The sequence below is a fragment of the Moschus berezovskii genome, chromosome 22 (assembly GCF_049115385.1).
Source record: "Moschus berezovskii isolate FMDL1 chromosome 22, NW_MosBer_1.0, whole genome shotgun sequence".
Taxonomy (NCBI): domain Eukaryota; kingdom Metazoa; phylum Chordata; class Mammalia; order Artiodactyla; family Moschidae; genus Moschus; species Moschus berezovskii.
In genome coordinates, this window is record NC_142481.1 from 49,606,227 (window position 1) to 49,628,315 (window position 22,089).

The 22,089-nt window shown below is 52.6% G+C and overlaps 1 protein-coding gene across 3 annotated transcripts in view; it reads right to left on the reverse strand.

Annotated features, from left to right (window-relative positions):
• Positions 1 to 2,997: 2,997 nt before the first annotated feature.
• The window catches only part of ACSF3 (acyl-CoA synthetase family member 3), a 41,604-nt gene continuing 22,512 nt past the window's right edge, over positions 2,998 to 22,089 (reverse strand). For 2 of the 3 annotated variants that reach the window (XM_055412935.2, XM_088830571.1), the window contains 4 exons: positions 12,954 to 13,080; positions 5,912 to 6,046; positions 5,468 to 5,579; positions 2,998 to 3,322 (listed from right to left, as the gene is read on the reverse strand). In XM_055412935.2, coding sequence (XP_055268910.2) covers positions 3,175 to 3,322; positions 5,468 to 5,579; positions 5,912 to 6,046; positions 12,954 to 13,080 — 522 coding nt within the window. In that variant the 3' untranslated portion in view covers positions 2,998 to 3,174. Of the gene's footprint in view, positions 3,323 to 5,467; positions 5,580 to 5,911; positions 6,047 to 10,127; positions 10,734 to 12,953; positions 13,081 to 22,089 lie in introns of those variants that run through there. The other variant, XM_055412936.2, reaches the window with a different exon arrangement.

A 22,089-nucleotide genomic window follows, 5' to 3' on the forward strand; every position in this document is an offset into this window, starting at 1 on the left:
ACCACAGTTCAAAAGCATCAATTCTTTGGTGCTCAGCTTTCTTTATAGTCCAACTCTCACATCCATACATGACTACTGGAAAAACCATAGCTTTGACTATCAGACTTTTGTTGGCAAAGTAATGTCTCTGCTTTTTAATATTAACAAGTATTTCAATGTCTTAAGGGTACTCAAAAAACAGAACTTTAGTTTATAATTTCCAAACAAACAAAGAGAAAAAAGTAGAGAAGTTTATTTCTACAATGAAAGAGAAGGCAAAACAGCAACCCTGCATCCCTAAGGTGGCGGCAGAGAACACAACTAGGGATTGTGGAGATAAGTCCAAAGACATCAACAGTCACAATAAATGCACTGCATTTGCTCACTAAAGAAGACACTGGAGTAAAAACACCAGACCTAGTTGTGCTGCTCACAAGACAGTACAGCTACATGGGGGCGGGGTGTGAAGGAGCCCAGGGACGGAACAAACACCAACCCCAGAAGCCAGACAGCAGTACTGAACTCAGTTTGTGACTTAACAGAGAAACTCAAACAGAGATAAAGAGAGACTCCATATGTAATTTGAACTGTGGTGCTGGAGAAGACTCTTGTGAGTCCCTTGGACTGCAAGGAGATCCAACCAGTCCATCCTAAAGGAAATCAGTCCTGAATATTCATTGGAAGGACTGATGCTGAAACTGAAGCTCCAATACTTTGGCCACCTGATGCAAAAAACTGACTCACTGGAAAAGACCCTGATGCTGGGAAAGATCGAAGTCAGGAGAAGGGGACGACAGAGGGTGAGATGGTTGGATGACATCACCGACTTTTCAGACATGAGTTTGAGCAAGCTCCAAGAGTAGGTGATAGACAGGGAAGCCTGGTGTGCTGCAGTCCATGGGGTCGCAAAGAGTCAGCCACATGACTGAGTGACTGAATTGAACTGATATGTAATAATGGGGTATGACCAGGGGCTAAGCACCTACTGTTGACACATGTCAGAAGAGCAGCCTCCCAAAGGGACAGAAGTTGCTTCTGTGAAGGGGACACAGGAGGTACCAGGAACTCCAAAGCACTGGAGCCCCATGGGCCACATTCTCAGGGTCACGGCAGAGACTGGTGCGGAAACGGTGGACACAGAACGTGCTTTCATCACTCACGGGTTAAGAGAGTAAATCAAAGCAGCAGACTTCCCTGGTGGTCCAGTGATTAAAAATTGGCTTGAAGGAGGATTCCATGTGCTGTGGAGCAACTAAGCCCGGGAGCCCCAACTACTGAGTCTGTGCTCTCAAGCCCGTGCACTGCAATGAGAGAAGCCACAGCAACGAGAAGCCCGCGCACCACAACTAGAGCAGCCCTGGCTCGCCAAAACTAGAGAAAGCCTGCATGCAGCAACAAAGACCTGGTGCAGCCAAAAACAGAGCACATTTTAAAAATTAAGGAAAAAAAAAATCAAAGCAGAAGTGATCCAGAGTTTGGAGCTGGGTGGGGAGGGAGGCGCCCAGGTAGGGGTTAGAACAGCCAGGTGAAGACAGTGAGGGCAGGCCCAGTCAGCCACCAGGAAAAGAGATGCTAAAGAAACAGAAGAAACCGGGAGGAGGATAAGCCAACAAAAAGGAGGGTCAACCAGACGCACTAGCAAGACTGGTGAGTGAATGTGTGCCAGCAGGTCTGAGACCTGGATGAAGTAAATGGCTTTATAGAAGATTCAGGTCATTAACAACTCTGAATAAACCAGTAACCCCTGAAGAGCCCAAATCTGTCACCAAAGACAGACCAGCCCGACCGAGGAGACCACTGGCCCTGGGGGTCTCAAGCCAGTCTCACCCTCCCTCAGAGCCCTAAGTGAGACCCCTGGCCAGTGTGTGGGGACTCCATCTCCAGATGTCTGTGGCAGGTTTGGCATGGTGAAGGCAGCTCTCTCTCCCTCTAATCTTATAAGAACCTAATTATAGGGGTGACATCACTAGGCAGCCAAACGGACTCCTGGTTCACGCTCTGCTGAGTGGACACCATGCCTTGTCCAACCTGCCGATGCTTTTCCTGGACAAGAAAGAAGTAAGCACTAAAGAACTAAGCACTTAAAGAATGACTAGCTCTTACCCCGCAGCCCCCTCAGCCAGAGTCAGCCAGTGGGATCAGGTAAAGACCCGGCGACACAAGAACAGCGTGAGCCAGAGGTTCAGAGACGCCCAAGAGGACTGGCCACTGGCCAGCGCCCAGCCGGGGAGGCCAGCCTGCTGCATAGGCAGTGACTGTGCATGGCCAGACCTCTCACGGGAGGTTGCTGAGGTGGATGTGCCCAGGGCTAGCCTCAGGCAGTCTTGGGCCACGCACACAGGGTGGGGCAGGGGCCCTGGCCCCACATGCTGCCCACCTGGGCCTCAGCTCTGTCCTGGTTCCTGCTCAGCCTACCCACGACCCTTGGGCCTCCCAGGGCACCTCTGCCTTTGGCTGGGGAGGGCAGGGGGCCCTGGGGCCGAGCAGCAGGGGCTGGTGGGGGTCTGGGAAGGAGAGAGAGACGTCCAGACAAAGACCGGAGTGGGCTGGGGGTGTTGCAGAGGAACAGTAGAGGGGAAAGAAGGGGTCAAGGGTCAGGTGTGCAGTAGTGGGGCCATTCGTGGTCAACCTCTGGCTACTGAGCACTTTGGACCCTGAGGGTGGTGGGATCCAGGCTGCAGCCATGACTAGGAACAAGTGGCCCCAGAGCCCCAGATAATGGCCCCCAGCCCGAACCTTGTCTAGGTGGCCACCCTGGGGCCAAGAGTCAGGCACTCCCTGCCCTGTGGTCTCCTGAGCCACGGCCCTGGCCCTGAAGGCCTAGTGAGCCTCAGCCAGGGCCAGAGGTGCTGGACACCCCACAGCCATCTGCTCTTGTTGTGGGAAACACCCTCCCCTGGATGCCCAGGGCTGCCGTCCACCCTTCCCTGCAGTGTGTACACATGTGCAGACCGCGCCCTCCCCATGCAAGGGCAGGGACCACACAGACCCAGGCAGGATCTCAGGACAGGCACTGGCTTCTCTGTGAGGACTTTATTGAATTTCCAGGGAGACCGGCTTCCCCAAGACACCTCTGGACACACAGGGACCCAGGAGTCAGGGGTGCCAAGCATATGGAACTGCAGGGTGTGGCTGCAACCACAATGCCACAGCAGGGTTTACAGTGGTTTCATTCTGGCTGCGCGGGGGGCTGGCTCACTGGTGCCCGGCCTCGGGGGCGCCCTTCTCATGCGGGTAAAGCTGCCGGACGAGGTCTCGCTTGTTGACCTTCCCCATCTGGTTCCGCGGGATCTCCTCCACCAGCAGCAGCTCCGAGGGCACCGCGTACGGGGCCAGGACGCCTCTGAAGAGACAACGGGCCTGAGTGCAGGGGCCAAGGGGATGGTTGGCACCTTTCTCCAGTGGGAGATTACTGAAGGGGGGTGGTTGGCAACTCGCACACCCCTGGGTGTCCTAACCATGCATGCACACCAGCCAGCAGTGTCCTGCCCACACCAGAGCCGACGCCCACAGAGTGGGAGGGGCCCCATTGGACAAGGCGTCCTCCTGTGAACAGCCTCGGTCAGCTCTGAACCCCACGCTGAGGCTGCAGGCACCGGCGGCTATCCTGAGCAGAGCTCCCTGCACCACAGCTGCACACGGGCCCCTTTGTAAGAGGCCATCAGAAGCACAGGTGCTGCCTGAGGCAGGGGGGCAACAGAGGCAGGACACACAGCCCGAACCCCAACCCACAGTTGTTGCAGGCATGGAGAAGCACAGTCTAAAAGCCTGTAAGCTCGCCATTTCTGAGAACAGACCCATTCTCCTCTGGAGAGCATCAGCTCAGCAAGTGGTCTGGGAGCAACCCATCAGGGCAAAGTGCCGCCTGAGTGGGAACCTCACGGAGGTGTTTGTTCCAGAGCTTCCCTGCAGGGAAATCCCTACTGTTCAGCCCCTTGGGAGCACCGTCCCTGCTCAATACCTGATCCCGTAGATCACGGGATTCCTGAACTAAACCCCCGCCCACTGCCCCGGGGGTGTAAGTCCCACATGGGCCTCTGCAACTGGACAGTGTGATGGGCAGGCCATGGCCAGACCTGGGAACGTGGCGCTGCTGCCCAGCCCCAAGCCACGCGCACCCCTAGTGTCACAGTGCCTGAGCTGGGGAGGGGGTGGCTGCCAGCTTCCCTCCACTCCGCTAGGAGCACAGCGGTCTGGGGTAAGGGGCAGGACGGACCTTTACTGGGGGGCAGACAGACTGTGAGGCAAGAATCTTCAGGAATGGAGAAATAGCAGTGGAATGGAAAACATTATTTTAAAATAACCTTAGAAAAGACTCTTACGTGGCAACAAACATGACATAGAAACAGCAGCTTCACTGAGCCAGCATCGAGAAGGACTGGAGTGAGGCCCCTCCTGTGCACTCCCCCACCACGGCTGCAGACAGATCTGGAGCCGGCCCTGCCCTCTGAGAGGAGGACCTTTACCCTCCCTCCACAGGGTGGGCAGTTGCGGGGTCACTATCCATGGCTGCCTCGTGTGAGGACACAAAGCCCAGGGTCCCAGCCGCCCCAAGCCCACCCTGCGGGGAGCATCTCCCAGGACCCCATGCTCTCGGCAGGCAGCAGACCCTGTGGAGGGACGCCAGGAGCCTGGGGCGACAAGGAGCAGCTCTAATGCCGGGAGACCCGCTCTCAGCACAGGATGGTGAGCTCTGCCTTTTAACAAAGCAACTGTTTAACCAAAGCAGCAAAGCCAACTAGAATAGTGCTCACGCCTTTGTGAAACTATAATGTTCCAGCTGTGATTCTGCAAATCCAGGGGAATCTAATGGCCCAGCTGTGCTGCCCGATAAACAAGGACTCCGACTGCTCCCGAGACCCCGCTGGGAGAGCCACAAGTATCTTCAGTATCGAGGAAGCAGCAGAAGCAGGGGGTGGTGGGGGGTGGGGGGTGGGAGAGGGAGAGGGAGGAACCTCCTACATCTAAGATAAAGAACCTGGGGACAGAACTAACAGCTTCTTTCTGAGCTCAGCCAGCAGCGAGCACCCACAGGCCCCTGCGATGCCCCGAGCTCAGCGGTGCCCCCAGCCTGCTCAGCCTGCCCCAGTGTCCTCTGACCTGGGCTCTGCGAATGGACCTTCCCTGAAGAGGTCCCTCCTACACCCAGGAGAGGACGCAGGCACTCACGGGTCCCCTGTCTGCCTCAGAACCTGCCTTGAAAGCTCAGACCTGAGTCAGGGGTCAGGGTCCTACGTCTGCTCCTGCCATCACAACGCAGCCTTCTTGGGGTCCTTCATGCCTCGCGTGTGTCTGTGTGGGGGAGGGAGCAGCTCCTAAGGACTACCTTCACACCTTAGAACTATGTATGTGGGGGCAGCTCCACATTGCCCGCTAGCCATCACCACACAGCTGTCTTGGGGTCCTTCACACCTCAAGTGTCTGTGTGTATGGCGGGGCGGGGGGGCAGGGCGCAGCTCCCATAAGGACTACACAGCTCAGCCCTCACCTGGCCCACTCCTTGAGCTCCCGGTGGGACAGCGAGTGGCCCTCTTGAAGGGTCACCACTGCGGTGATGCGCTGGCCCCATGTCATGTCTGGAACGCCAATCACAGCCACGTCTGTGGAGGAAGCAGAGGGAGGGACCTCAGGACACAAGAGGACGAGCACTGAAGGCTGCAGGAAGGACCCAGAGAAGCCCGAGTGGCCAGAAACGGGGGCACAGGGCACCCCTGTGGTGTCAGGACAGCCCGGGACACCACCACTTCTGACCACGGGGGTCACAGCCTGCACTGGCCAGCCTGGAGCTAAGAGGGGGAGCAGGGAGGGGAGCGGAGGACCTGATGGCATGCCCCGACACACACAAGAAACCACATCTGGATTGGTCCCAAGATGGCCTGGGAAGCTGAGGGCAGCTGTGTCAGCTGAAGGGCAGGGTCACAGCGCCACTCACCAGTGATGCTGGGATGGGCCAGCAGGAGCCGCTCCACCTCCAGGGCGCTGACCTTGTAGCCACCGCTCTTGATGATATCCACAGAGGTGCGGCCACGGATCCAGTAGTTGCCGTCCTTGAACACTGCCGTGTCCCCTGGGGAGAGGCCTGGGTCAGCTGGTTGGGTGTAGCCCCGTGTCTCCGGGCGTCCACATCTCTCTGGAACAAGCCGGCCAGTGCCACGTGGACAGCTGGGGCCTTGCGTGATGCCCACACAGACGCCTCTGTGGCCACATCCCACAAGGACCATCGTGAAATAGCCCACAGCTTCCTAGGACCACGGAGGCAGGAGAAACAACCCATGGGGCCTCCCTGGGTTCCAGCCACAGAAGGGCCTGGTGTGGGCATCAGGGCAGACCCTTCCCGACAGGGCGTGGGCCACATGTGGGGTCACATGGGGGATCAGGCAGAAGGAAAGGACCCCTTGCCATGCTCAGTGCGGGTGCTTCCCACCCCAGCAAGGGCGTGGGGCACCATGGGCACAGGGGGAGCAGGGCTGAGGGTGAACACGCTCACACAAGTGTGCACGCATGTGTGAGACCGTGCACATGGAAACGCCCGCCCATGCTCTGAGCCACACTGACGCACCGCACTGACGCACCACCGTCTGCTCTCACACACTTCACGCGGGTGATTAGCTGGAATAAATCAATATTTCATGATACAATGCCATCCAACGCAGGAGGCCCATCCATCAGCTCGCTCTCCCGGAGCCCAGCCGCGCAAGGCGCCCCAGCCTATTAAACAAGACGAATGGCTATGCCTGGCCGGCCGCGGCGGGAGCTGGGTTCCTGAGGTGGGGGCCCTCCTGCCCAACATGAAGCAGGATGAAGGGGAGGCCCTGGGAGCCACTGCGGTCCCTGGATGTGTGATGGGTAGGTGGATGGCGGGGAAGGATGCGAGTGACAGGTTGCAGGGACAGAACACAGGGTGTCCCATCCACAGAGGCCCTCCAGGGCCCCTGCTATGCGGCTCTGGCCGTGTCCCCTCCACACTGGACGGCTTCTCCATCCCTGAATACCAACCCCGGCCCAGGGTGGTCCCTCCTGTAGCTTCCAGACCTGGCTCCCACTGGCCTCCGCCTGCCAGAGACCCAGGGGTGTGGGGGTCACTGCCCTGCCCTGGGCTCTGTGCCCCACACCTGGTCCTGCCAGGGACACCCCCAATGCCCACACCAAGGCTGAGGTGGCCTCAGGGCCCCTGGCCACAACACCTGCACCCTCCTTGCTCTGATGTCAACTAAACCCAGGGCGAGAGCTCCCAACGGCCGCACTCACATCCTCCAGCAGACCCCCAGTCATGCCCCTCACCTGGGGGCACTCACACCCACCGCCCACCTGCAGTGTCTGCTCAGACCTCACCAGCTGCCTGCCACCCCACCCCACCCCCAACCCTGCACTGACCTCCTCCAGCCACATGAAGAGCAGTGAGACTAGGGCCTTTGAGCAAAGCCAGCCCCAAGACTGCAGGGCTGGTGGGAGGACACATGGATGCCGGACGGGGGGAGGTGCTGGGTCTCTGTGCTGAGTGAGGGAGGCCCTGCTACTCCCTGGGGTCACCGTTGGCCAGGAAGTAAGGATATACGTCACGGTGGTCCTCGATTACCCGGTGGCCTCAAATTGGTCACAACATCCTCATAAGAGGGAGGAAGACGGAGACTTGAGACAGACAGACAGATGGACACAGGACATGAGGATGGAGGCAGAAGGTCCCGGTGGGTCTGTGCTCCTCAGCATGGCTGAGCAGGAGGCCAAGGAGAACAGGAGAAGGAAAACGGACACACGACATCTCCCTTGAGCGGGGCCTGCCTCAACACACAGCTCAGATCGCTCCCTCTTGGAATAAAGTCAACAGCAACTGGTTTTTTTAAGGCACCAAAGCTATGCAGAGGGGACGGGAGAGGGCGTGTTGGTGAGAAGACTGGCAGCTGGAAGGCAGGTAGACAGACTCTGCGGGCCGTTTACGGCCAGGCTGGCAGGTGCCCTGGGGGAGGTGCAGAGGACGGCTGAAAGCAGGGAGCAGGGGCACTGGCCCTCAGTGCACGGCCACCACTCGTGCTCTGGGGACAGAGGGGGTGGACGGCAGCTCGGAGCCCACCCTCAACCCCGCCTCCTGCTCTCAGCCCCTGACCTCCACTGACATCAGAGAGGAGAACTCAGCCACCAAGCACGCTGGCAAGATGAGGACAGTCAGAGCCCTGGAGGCAGGGGGGCTTGTCGACCAAAGGGCTCCCAGGGCAAAGGGACTCGAGAGAGGGGAAAGGTAATGACGCACCAGGATCAATGCGGCTGCGGCCAGCAGTGCCCCCGGAAGCCGGACACTAGAGCTCTGTGCCCGGCCCAGCCCAGCCAGACGAGTATGCCAGTGGACACAGCTCTCTGGAGCGCACCTGCTGCTGCCCAGCTTCAGAGGCTCCTGGGAACATGGCCCGAGCCGAGGAGGAAGACACAGGGGTGCAGGGACAGACACGACCCTGGAGGAAGGAGGAGGTGGGTGGGGGCTGTATGCTGGTGTGGGGGAGGGGGAGAACTGGGGGATCTCTTGGGGGGATTGGACAGACCAGCACCCCAACTCAGGAAGCCCCGAACAGTGTGTCCACAAGTATCTAGCAGTCTCTGGGCAGCCTCCAGCCGCCAGCGTGGACACAGCTGGGGTATGAGGGCTCCTCCCCAAACCTAACAGACGCTGGAATCTCCCAGCTCCTTGTATGGGACCTTGATGAAAACAAGGACCCTCTGCCCAGAGGCCTGGGCCAGCCTGGGCAGACACAGAGGCCAAAGGGCAGCACAGAGACCCAGCAAGAGCGAGACTGGATGGGACCTGCCGTCTGCACAGCAGCCGTGCCAGGAGAAGCAAAGTGGGGTGTGCCAGAAGAACAGAGAGAAGCAGATCTTGGCAACCACCAGGGAACAAAGGGTTTCACGCAAGACACAAAGTAAAGCCCATACAAAGGGACGGCCGCCAGGCAGCATCACAGCTAGCTGCATAGGCTGTGCCCTGCGGGGTGGCGGGGGGCCAATGGGTCAGCAGCCTGCCCGCACTGCACGTCCTGGGGGTCTGGAGGGCCGTGCCGGGGGGCGGGGATATGCTAGTCGTTCACAGTCAGCAGACGTGAAGGGGTCGACATCCTTCAGCTACACGCGCTGTCACACCCTAACAAGAAAACCCCTCTTTTCAATACGCTGCCTGATTCCTGACTGTTGTTGGCCACACTGGATGCACAGGTTATGGAAGAAATGTGTCAGAGCTCAGTGTGCACTGGGTGAGCGGCAGGCAGGGGGGCCTTTGTCTCAGACAGCTGAGAGCGTCTCACCCTCACCTGTGGCGGTGGAGAATGGAGTTCACCCAGGAAATTCAGCCGAGAGAAACAAAGGACTAGAGGGAATCATGCAGAGACAGCAGCTAGTGTCCTGCGCATGGTGCCCAAACCTGTGTGTGACGGCCGTGTACACCCGCGGACACGCGTGTGTGGCACATGCCAGCAGGGCTCCCGGAGGCTGGGATCACTCAGGCCATGGGTGCAGAAGGATTGCGATCCTCCACGGTTTGGACGCACCTGAGGTGTCCACAAACCCAGCACCAAACCAGGTGTCTATAAACATCGGAGCCTACACCTCTGTGAATGGATTCCCAGGAGCCCTCGTCACACTCACCCCACCCAGGGGAGCCAAGCACCTGCCTCGCAGCCCTGAGTATCAGCTCCGGAAGAGTCTCTGCCAGTTTGGTGGATGGAGTCTGTCTCCCATACTTGCCTTTCACCACTGGGAAGTGAAACAGTTTCCACATTTTTATGGCTGACCACACTTCCCCTCCACTTACCTGTGGCCTTATTTTCCTCCTGGGCTCTGGGCGCAGGGGGCCACACTCTCGGCCTGGGTCAACCCTCATGTCCCAGGCTCCCTACCCTCTCAGCGGACCCCACACTCAGCCGAGTGTGCGCAGGGCCACGGAACGGCTCCCTTCTGTTTTCTGCTGGTGAATCTTCTTTCTTAGACAAATACCCTTTAAAGTTTTTCTCTAATCATATCATTGTGTGCTTGTTAACAGAAGAAAAAGGGATCATCAACTCAGTGCCAAGGTACCCTGTTACATTCTGGTGGGCTTCTTATGTACCCTTCCCCAGTTACCTGAGTTTCTTCTACAAATGTGTGGATTTATCATCAGGGATGTTCTATCTCCTATGTCACTTTCTAACAGCAACCAGTGTGAGGAGACCTTTAAAGGGTAGAGACTTTGTCTCTTTTTTCATACGTTTAACTTTGGCTGTGCTGGGTCTTCACTGGTGAGCAGGCTTCTCTCTAGTTGTGGCGAGTGGACCTCTCACTGTGGTGGCCTCTCTAACCGCAGAGCCTGGGCTCGAGGGCACATGGGCTCAGTGGTTGTGATGCATGGGCTCAGCTCCTCCATGGCGTGCGGGATCCTCCCGAGTCAGGGACGGACCCGTGTCTCTGTTGGCAGGCACATTCTTTACTCCTGGACCACCAGAGAGCCCCAGGAGATCTTCTCTAGAATAAGGCAGAGGTGCTGTTCTTGTTTCCTTGTTCAGCTGCCAGTCGCTCTACCGCGTTCAGAGGGCAGGAGGACCGCAGCGCTGGCTCGGCTCAGTGCTGCATCCCCATATACGTGCCGTGTCCGCACGTCTGTCCCGTGTCCTCAGTTCTGTCTCGGTCATCCTCTCAGTCCAGGTTGTCTGTGTCCTCATCTCTATCTTTAGCTCCATCCTGTGTCCTCACATCCATCTGTCCTGCATCCTTGTTTTCGACAGCAGGGTCAGTATAAAGCCCTGAGGAGAGAGTTCTGGCATCACCGTTTCCCCACCCGGGGGGCCAGTACTGAGCCCATGCACTCTCATGTGTAGAAGGTGGGACGCAGTTAGGGTCATCATCGGGGGCGCTCCAGGAGGGAAGGCTCTGATTTCCTGTCTGAGCAGCAGCCAGCACCCCAGGGGCTGGCAGGGAGCTCCCGGCAATGGAAACTGGGCTCTGTGCAGGCCAGGGAGGGTAGCCTCTCTCCCCTCATTCTCTGAGAAGCCCAGAACACAGCCCCCTGCAGCCTGGGCCAGAATGTGTGTGGCAGGAGGGCTGGTCGGGGAAAGGGTTAAGTTTAATTCATCCTGATTTCTACTTAATATCCCGCTCGCTTGCCCCGCAGGAGCGGCAGCTGTGAGCTGATTGCCGCACACATTATGCAGCCTGTATCACTAATGGCCTGTGACAAAGGCACGCGGCTTCCAGGCCTCACCCCCGAGAGCCAATTAAACACACAGACTCCCTTCCTGTTTGCTGCGCATTACAATGAAATTAAACTGAATTTCAAAATCATTTTCTCCTAAAGACATCTCTTTACGATAATTAATGCATGCTATTCCTTTCAACTGAAATATTCATCACGACCAGGGACTGAGACGCGTTATGCTGACTGCCCCTCACTTTGCACGCTGCCGGTCCAGCATGCGCGAGCCCTGCTATTGGCAAAGTCCACAGGGCTTTGGTTCCCGTGCTTTTAAAGAAAAAGACTACAGCTTTAGATGAGTTTAAAAATAAAGGAAGATGGCTACAAAGAAGTCAGATTTCTAAGTCAGGATGCTCAGAGGGCTCCAGGAGGGACACATAAAAGCAGGATGAGCCTAAAGTTGTATTTCTTAAACCCTGCATTTGAAGGGCAGCGGTAAGCTTGTTGCTACCAGGCCAGCCCGTACAAATTCAACGTTTACAAAGGGAAGCTGGAGTGCGTGAACAGCCGCCCCGGCCCCGGGACCCAACCACTGAGCCCTCTGCCGGCACCAGCCAAGGCCCCTGGAGCAGGCCTCTGCTCTGGGGGACTCTCATCTGCCCCCTCCCCCTCGAACCCCACCTGACGGGCCCCCAGCACCCCAGGACTGCTGGGGGGTATGCATATGGCCCTGCTCTGTCACCCAGTGACCTGAGGCCCATGATGGTGGCAGACTGGAGAGTGAATTCTACCCTGAGAACCCACACTACCTGAGCCCATGAAGACTCACGTGTGTGCCTCAGCCAGGAGTAGTCCCCAGGGGATCACCAGGCCAAGGGCACGGCCAGCACCCCTCCCACCCCCAAACGCACCCGTGTGCCCTCACGGGTGCGCGCCAGTCTCTCCTCAGCTCTGCTGCCCACAGAGGAACTGCCAAGAGGTGCGCTTCCAATTAGGAAGCCGCCTCACGACGACAGAGAAGCAGGCCTTTCTTTTGGGAAAATACTGCTTTAAGATTATTAAGATAATTGTGACATAATGCGTGCTCAGCATGCAAGTTTTAGAAATTCAGACAGGCAACAAGCAAAGGACAAATGCCCAGAGCCCCTCTCCTGGCTGTCAGGAACTGCTGGGAGTGTCCTTTGTGAGAACACACCAGTGAATCCCATGCAGCTACAAACTTGAACACTCCCAGTATCTGCTGAATCGGCCTCATGACGGGACCACTTGGACCAAGGAGAGGGGCATGGGGGACAGTGAGGCACCTCAGAGCAGTCTCTGGGTGCACGGATGTCAGGGGACCCCTGCCTGCCCTTGCACAGGGCCCCAGGCACTGGCTACACACACTGTCCAGGCAGGTGACAGAGAGCAGACTTCAGGGGACCGAACCAAACCGCAAGCAAACTCCTTGTGGGGATGGGGGAGGGGTCATGAAGCAGGGGGAGTGGGGAAGGGAAGGCGGGGAGGGTCTCTGATGTGGAGAGCAGTGGTCCCTGGGGCGGGGGGGGGAATCCTGACCCTTGAGGGGCAGATGGACCACCACATGCAGGGCGGCTGGACAAGGGACAGGGCCGGAGTCTGGCCGCAGGGCTGGGGGAAGCTGGCCCCCGAAACTCAAAGTCTCAGGATCTTCTTTCCAGAGGCTGCAGGGGGCTAGGGTACAGTGTTGAGGGTGCAGCTTTAAAGACACGGGATGCAAATTGCCCCCTTCCCCTCTCCAGGGAGGATTCTGGGGGTGTCCTGGTACAGCGGTACTGGCTCCCCTTTGTCCCCTCTGAACCCACCCGCCTACCTGTTTTGAACCAGCCGTCTGAGGTAAAGGCGGCTTTGGTTTCCTCCGGCTTGTCCCAGTATTCTCGGAACACGGAGGGTCCCCTGACCAGGAGTTCGCCCTCCTTCTCCTCAAACCCTGGGGTCACCTGTGGTGAGAGAGAAAGGCAGGCGTCAGAGTTCACCCCTTCAGGGTGGTCTCTACCGCCCCGGCTCCTCCCGGCTCCTCCCGAGGCCCACACGCTCTCCTGAGATTAGACGCTTTGATGGGAAGCATCAACCAGCTTTCCATGCCTCTCTCAGAAACACTACCCGAGGCCTCTGTGCCCACCCCATCCCAGAGCTCACAGCCCGGCCTGATTGGCCTGTCTGTCCACTTTTGAGGGCCACGCTCCTGTGAAACTGTCTTCAGGGTGTCTCTTAGACTGACCTTGGACACGGGAGAAGTGGGCAGCTGCCTACATCCACCATGGCTGCTGGGAAGAGCTTGGGGTTGGTGGCTTTCCAGGGTGGGAAGGGGGCCCACGAGGCAGCCAGTTACAGGGGAAGGAGCTGGGTGCCTGGGAGAGTCAGGAGGTCATAAGCAGGGACCTTAGAGTCTCCCCGCTGTGGGCACAGTGAGGGCGGAAGGGGGACTGGGTGTTCTAAGACATGGAGTTGGGGTCTGTGATGTCGGAAAAGGACAGAGCAAAGGCGGTACCACGTTCAGCGGGACCTCGCTGGCTCTGCGTTCACGGCTCAGCTGACAGCAATGTAACTATGACCCACGAGACCAAGTGCCCCCTGAAAACCCCGCTCAGCTCATCAGCTCCCACCTGGGATGAACTTTTCAGAGGGGGAGAATATCCCCCTATTTTAAAGAAAAGAGACCCTTGGAAATGTGCTGTAAAATCGTCTGAGTTGTCTGAGGCCTGGATGGAAAGCTGAATGCCCCTGGGACCGACACAGTGAGTGGACAGCGAGGGGACCCTCCCCACCGCCTGGCTCCCACACAGGAGTGATGTCACCCAGGGGGACTGGGCTGTGATCCGGGCCAGCGGGGCTTCTGCCATCCGGCTTGCTCAGAGGAGGTGTTTGTTTTTTCAATTACACTACAGACTTTATTTGAATTTCACCATTCTTCCCACTGCCATCCTTCATCTGCTGCACTGCTAACGTTGGCCTGGCCACGGGGTGTCATGTCTGCAGGGCAGGTATGCACAGTAAAGCAGAGGCTGTGAAAATGAAACTGACATGGAAACCGACCCCAGAGATGGCAGGTTGCAGATTTAGACCAACTAGATAACAGTAACAGAAAAATACTGACCTCTCCATTGGACGTGAACAAGATCCAGAGTCTCATAACACAATACTCAGAGTCTCTAGGACACAATACAAAATTAACTCAGCCCATGAAATGCCAAGAAAGTGCCAACTCTTATGGGAAAAGGGCATCAGTATGAGACAGCACCAGATGGCACAGGTGCTGGGTGCGCCTAGGAAAGACACTAAAGCACAGATTATCAACATGCTCCAATAGGTAAGGGCAAACACTGCAAATACATGGGAATACAAAGTCTCAGCAGAGAAATAAAAGACACAGGGAAGAACCAAATGGAAATTTTAGAACTAAAACTACAACAACAGAAACAAGGAAAACTTACTGAATGGGCTCCCTATTGGCTCAGATGGCAAAGAAGCTGCCTGCAATGTCGGAGACCCAGGTTCAATCCCTGGGTTGGGAAGATCCCCTGGAGAAGGAAATGGCAACCCACTCCAGTATTCTTGCCTGGGAAATCCCACGGACAGAGGAGCCTGGTGGGCCACAGGCCATGGGGTCCCAGAGAGTTGGACACGACTGAGCGACTAGCACTAACACTGAGTGGGCTCAGCAGCAAAGGGAAAGCACAAAGGAAAGAATCGTAGAACCTGAAGCAGCAGCAGTGGGTATTACTCAACCTGAACAGGAGAAAGACTACTGGAAAAAATGAACCAGCAATGAGAAGCCAAGACCAGTATCACAAGGGCTCAGTTCAGTTCAGTTCAGTTCAGTCACTCAGTCGTGTCCGACTCTCCGCGATCCCATGAACCACAGCACGCCAGGCCTCCTTGTCCATCATCAACTCCCAGAGTTCACTCAAACTCATGTCCACAGAGTCGGTGATGCCATCCAGCCATCTCATTCTCAGTCGTCCCCTTCTCCTCCCGCCCCTAACCTTTCCCAGCATCAGAGTCTTTTCCAGTGAGTCAACTCGTCGCATGAGGTGGCCAAAGTATTGCAGTTTCAGCTTTAGCATCAGTCCCTCCAATGAACACCCAGGATTGATCTCCTTTAGAATGGACTGGTTGGATCTCCTTGCAGTCCAAGGGACTCTCAAGAGTCTTCTCCAACACCAAAGCATCAATTCTTCGGCGATCAGCTTTCTTCACAGTCCAACTCTCACATCCATACATGACCACGGGAAAAACCATAGCCTTGACTAGATGGACTTTTGTTGGCAAAGTAATGTTTCTGCTTTTTAATATACTATCTAGGTTGGTCATAAGCTTTCCTTCCAAGGAGTAAGCGTCTTCTAATTTCATGGCTAACAGTCATGATATCGGATTCCCAGAAGAGGAAAAGCTAGGGACACAAAGATATTTGATAAATTTGGCTTAAAAATCCCTCAAGTCTGGTGAAATACATAAATGTATTCAAGAAGCTCAAGATTCAAGACTCAAGAAGCTCCATGAGCCCCAAATAAGCCCAAAGAAACACAAGCCAAGACATATCATAATCCAATCACTAAAAACTGAAAAGAAAGACAAAACTCTTGACATCAGGGCATAACTTTGAGGCATTCAAACAACCACTAACTTCTCTGCGGAAACAGTGGAGACCAGAAAAAAAAAAAACACACACACACACCAGAATAACGTTTTAGGCACTGAAATAACTGACAACCCAGAATTCCAAATCCAGCGAAAATAACTTTCAAGAATGAAGATAAAGTAAAGACAGTCTTAGATGAAGAAATAAATAAAAGAATCTTTCATCAGCAGATCTGACCTAGAAAAGTTACTACAAAATTCCTCAGTCAGAATGAACCTGGAAGATCAGAAGTAAAGGAAAAGCAACAGAATTGGTAAATATTTGTTTGAATAAAACTGACTCTTCTTTTCCTTATGAAGTTTTGACCACTGAAAGCAAAAATTGTACCACTGTCTAAGGAAGCTTGCCATATATGGGGCCATTACATATGACAATGACAACCTAAAAGGGAGAGGGCACAGTGACCCATGTGTTATGACAAAGACCCTCGGCTCCATTCAACTGCGGTCAGCCTCCTAAACCTCTCCTAGGACCATCAGTGTGAAAGTCAAAGTCGCTCAGTTGTGTCCGGCTCTTTGCAACCCCATGGACTATACAGTCCATGGAATTCTCCAGGGCAGAATACTGGAGTGGGTAGCCTTTCCCTTCTCCAGGGGATCTTCCCAATCCAGGGATCAAACCCAGGTCTCCTGCATTGCAGGAGGATTCTTTACCAGCTGAACCACAAGGGAAGCCCAAGAATACTGGAGTGGTAGCCTAACCCTTTTCCAGCAGATCTTCCCAACCCAGGAATCGAACCAGGGTCTCCTGCAAAGCAGGCAGATTCTTTACCAGCTGAGCTAAAGTGTACTTCCTATGAAAGCTAGTTTTAGCAAGAAGTCAGCTAAGTCAGTTTAGTGAAAGGCCCCTCCACTTGGATATCTGCTCACCCTCCTATCTGTCCGGTTCCTTATCCCCTGCCACCTTGCTGGTGACAGCTGACCACCCACCTGGCCGGCCTTCAGTACAAATCCTGTTAGGATCCTGTTTAGCCAGGATCCCCCTGATCCATGAGGTTACCTCTTAGTAAACTTCCATCCAGTGACCCCCACTGCTCCTTGGTTGTCACCCCGTCTTTTCAGGGCTGAGTCCAGTCTCTCTCCCTTCTGCATATCCCACGAGGGGTTCCCTACGCCCATCATGTGGGTCCTTGTCAGCCTCAGCACTTAACACGAGCGATGATTCCCTTTTCTTTGGCAGTAGTAGGAGTTCTGTGTCCTGCTGGAAGTGTCACAATGTTGAGTCTAAGTAGATCTCAAACAGTGAAGCATGTATTTTGTAGTCCTTAGACCAATTACTAAAAACTGTAAGATGTATGTTCAAAAACTCAGCAGACAAATTAAAATGGAAAACTAAAAAAAATGACCCCAAACAGAGGAAAGCCAAGCAATGAGAAACTGAGGGCCAGAACGGTAAGCAAATAACAAATGAGAGGCTTAAATTCAAACATATCAACAGTCACATTAAATGTACATGGTGGTCTAAATATAACAATTAGAAGATAAACTTCAAATTACATTAGAAGACATACATAATCCAACTATGTGCTATCTACAGGGTTTTCTTCGTGGCTCAGAAGGTAAAGAATCTGCCCGCAATGCGGGAGAATCTGGTTCAATCCCTGGGTCGGGAAGATCCCCTGGAGGAGGCATGGCAACCCACTCCAGTATCCTGCCTGGAGAATTCCATGGGCAAAGGAGCCTGGAGGGTTACACTGTGGGGTCGCAAACAATCGGACATGACTGAGCGACTAACACACACATGCACTATCTATAAGAAACTCACTTCAAATACAGTTACATGGCAGGTTAGGAGCAAAGGGATAGAACAATATATGCAATGCAAACAACAATAAGAAGAAACCAAGCCATAGATCAGGAGGAGTCCATATTAATACAAACAAAATGAACTTAACAGCAGAATGTTACGTGGTTGTTCAGTCACTAAGTTGTGTCCAACTCTTGTGACCCCAGGGACTGCAGAATGCCAGGCTCCTCTGTCCTCCACTATCTCCTGGAGCTTGCTCAAATTCATGTCCATTAAGTCAGTGATAATATCTAACCATTTCATCTTCTGCTGCCCCCTTCTCCTTTTGCCTTCAATCTTTCCCAGCATCAGGGTCTTTTCCAATAATTCGACTCTTCGCATCATGTGGCCAGAGCATTAGAGCTTTAGCATTAGTCCTTCCAGTGAATCTTCACAATTGATTTCCCTTAGGATTGACTGGTTGGATCTCCTTGCAGTCCAAGGGATTCTCAAGAGTCTTCTCCAGCACCACAATTTGAAAGCATCAATTCTTCAGGGCTCAGCCTTCTTTATGGCCCACCTCTCGCATCCATAAATGACTGCTGGAAAAATCATAGCTTTGACTAAATGGACCTTTGTCAGCAAAGTGATGTCTCTGCTTTTTAATACCCTGTCTAGGTTTGTCACAGCTTTCCTTCCAAAGAGCAAGCGTCTCTGAATTTCATGGCTGCAGTCACCACCTGCAGTGATTTTGGAGCCCAAGGAAAGAAAATCTGTCAGTGCTTCCACTTTTCCTCCTTATATTTGCCATGAAGTGATGGGATCAGAAGCCACGACCTCAGTTTTTGAATGCTGAGTTTTAAGCCAGCCTTTTCACTCCCCTCTTTCACCCTCATCAAGAGGCTCTTTAGTTCCTCTTCACTTTCTGCCATTAGAGTGGTATCATATGCATATATGAGAATGTTAATATTTCTCCCAGCAATCTTGATTCCAGCTTGTGATTCATCCAGCCCAGCATTTCATATGATGTACAAGGAGATCCAATCAGTCCATTCTAAGGGAGATCGATCCTGTGTGTTCACTGGAGGGACTGATGCTGAAGCTGAAACTGCAATACTTTGGCCACCTCATGCGACGAGCTGACTCACTGGAAAAGACTCTGATGCTGGGAAAGGTTGGGGGCGGGAGGAGAAGGGGACGACCGAGAATGAGATGGCTGGATGGCATCACCGACTCTGTGGACATGAGTTTGAGTGAGCTCCGGGAGTTGGTGATGGACAGGGAGGCCTGGTGTGCTGTGATTCATGGGGTAGTGGAGAGTTGGACACAACTGAGTGACTGAGCTGAACTGAACTGAACTCTGAATATAAGTTAAATAAGCAGGGTGACAGCATACAGCCTTGTCGTATTCCTTCCCCAATTTTGAACCAGTCAGTTGTTCCAGGTCTGGTTCTAACTGTTGCTTCATGACCCACATACAGGTTTCTCAGGAGACAGGTAAGGTGGTCTGGTATTCCTATCTCTTTAAAAATTTTTCACAGTTTGCTGTGATCCACACAGTCAAAAGCTTTCGTGTAGTCAGTGAAACAGAAATAGATGTTTTTGTACAATTCTTTTGCGTTCTCTATGATCCAACAAATGTTGACAATTTGATCTCTGGTTCTTCTGCCTTTTCTAAACCCAGCTTGTACACCTGGAAATTCTCAGTTCATGTACTGCTTAAGCCTAACTGGAATGATTCTGAGCATTACCTTACTAGTATGTGAAATGAGTGCAACTGTACAGCAGTTTAAACATTCTTTGGCACTGTTCTTCTTTGGATTAGAGTGAAAACTGACCTTTTCCAGTCCTGTGGCCACTACCGAGTTTTCCAAATTTGCTGACATATCAAGCACAGCACTTTTAACAGCATCATCTTTTAGGATTTTAAACAGTTCAGGTGGAATTCCATCACCTCCACTAGCTTTGTTTGTAAAAATGCTTCCTGAGGTCCACTGACTTCACATTCCAGGATGTCTGGCTCTAGATAAGTGACCACACCATAGTGGTTATCCAGGTCATTAAGACCTTTTTTTGTATAGTTCTTCTGTGTATCCTTGCCACCTCTTCTTAACCTCTTCTGCTTCTTTAGGTCCATACCATTTCTATCCTTTACCATTCCCATCCTTACAGGAAATGTTCCCTTGGTATCTCCAGTTTTCTTGAAGAGCCTCCAGTCTTTCCCATTTTATTGTTTTCTTCTGTTTCTTTGCATTGTTTATTGAAGAAGGCCTTACATGATGATAAAAGTCAATTCACCAAGAAGGCAGAGCAATTATAAATGTGTATTCACCAAGCAACAGACTTTCAAAGTGCACAAAACAAAAGACTGATAGGAGGAAATTCCCTGGGGGTCCAGGGGCTGGGGTTCTGCACTCACTCCTGCGGGCCTGTGTTCGATCCATGGTCAGGGAACTAAAATCCCACAAGCTGAGCACAACTGACAGGAGAAACAGACAAACAATTATGGCTGGGGAATTCAACACTCCTCACGTGGTACGAGAACTCGTAGTCAGAAAACCAGCACAGATATGAGAGAGACCATCATCAACCATTTTCATCTAAGGGACATTTACACCCCAACCAAAATCAGCAGAATACACACTGTTCAAGTGCACCAGAACAGTCACCAAGAAAGACCACATTCTGAGTCATAAAACACATCTCAACAAATTTATAAAAACTGAAATAATACCGAGTATGTTTTCTGACTGCTGCTGCTGCTGCTGCTAAGTCACTTCAATCATGTCCAACTCTATGCGACCCCACAGACGGCAGCCCACCAGGCCCCTCTGTCCCCGGGATTCTCCAGGTAAGAACACTGGAATGGGTTGCCATTTCCTTCTCCAATGCATGAAAGTGAAAAGTGAAAGTGATGTCGTTCAGTCCTGTCCGACTCTTCACAACCCAGGGCCTGTAGTCTACCAGGCTCCTCTGTCCATGGGATTTTCCAGGCAGGAGTACTGGAGTGCGTTGCCATTTCCTTCTCCATTTCTGACTGCAGTGGAATTAAATTATAAATCAATGAAAAAATTTTAAAACTTGGAAAATAAACAACATACTTCTAACTTATCCATCAGTCAAAGAAAAAGTTTTAAGGGAAATTAGAAAACACTTTGAATATAATGAAAATTAAAATACAATGTATCAAAATTTCAGAGGTAAGGCTTCCCTGGTGGCTCAGTGGTATTCACCGGTAATGCAGGAGTCATGGGTTTGATCACTGGCTTGGTAAGATCTCTTGGAGGAGGAAATGGCAACCCACTCCAGCATTCTTGCCTGGAAAATTCCGTGGACAGAGGAGCCTGGTGGGCTACAGTTCATGGGGTTGCAAGAGTCAGACACGACTTAGCAACTAAACCACCAAAGCTAAAGCAACTTTTAGAGGGAATTTCATATCATTAAATGCATAGATTAGAAAAAAGCGAGTCTCAAATCAATAACCTAAAGTTTTACCTTAAGAAAATAGAAAAAGAGAAAAGTAAGCCAAAAGCTAGCAGAAAAGAAACAATATAGATAAAAACTGAAACCAATTAAAATTGACAAGAGGAAAGAAATAGAAAAAAATCAAGGAATCCTGAAGTGAATTAAAAAAAAAAAACATTTTAAAAATGGATAAAACTCTAGCAAGAATAACAAAGAGAAAAATAAATAGAAGAGAAAAATTATCAATGTGTGTTGTGAGAAGGATATCACTTTATACTAAGCAGACATTAAAAGGTCAATAAGGGAATACTGTGAAAAACTCCATGCATAAAGTATTCAATTTCTCAAAAACCACAATCTACCAAAACTCACCCCAAATGCAAGAGATGACCTGAGTCGTCTACAACTATTAGAGAAACTAAATTCATAGTTAAAACCTTCCAAAAAAAAAAGAAACCACTAGGCCTGACAGTTAGGTAAAAATTCTATAAAATACATAACACCAATTATATGCAATCTTCTCTAGAAAATAAAAGAGGGAACACCTCCCAACTAATTTTATGATGCCAGCATTACCTTCATATGCAAGACAGAAAAAAGTACAAGAAAACTACAGACTAAAATCCCTCATGAATACAGATGTAAAAATCCTCAACAAACGTCAGTAGAACAAATCCAATACTATATACAAAGAATGATATACCATAACCAAGTGGGGTGTGTTCTGGAAATGCAAGGCTGCTTCAATATTAGAAAAATCATGCAGGGACTTCGCCGGTAGTCCAGTGGTTAAGAATCCACTGTGCAATGCAAGGGACAAGGGTTTGATCCCTGGTTGGGGAACTAAGATGCCACAGGCGGGCTACAGGTCATGGGGTCGCAGCCAGAGAGCTCACGCAGCACAGTGAGACTGTTGCATGAGGCAACCAAGATTCCGAGTGCCACAACTAAGACCTGATACAGCCAAATAAATAAGTAAATGTTAAAAAAAGAAAAATCATTCAGAGCAATCACCATGTGAGTTAGTCACTCAGTCGTGTCTGACTCCGTGGACTGCAGCCCGCCAGGCTCCTCTGTCCAGGGGATTCTCCAGACAAGAATACTGGCGTGGGCTGCC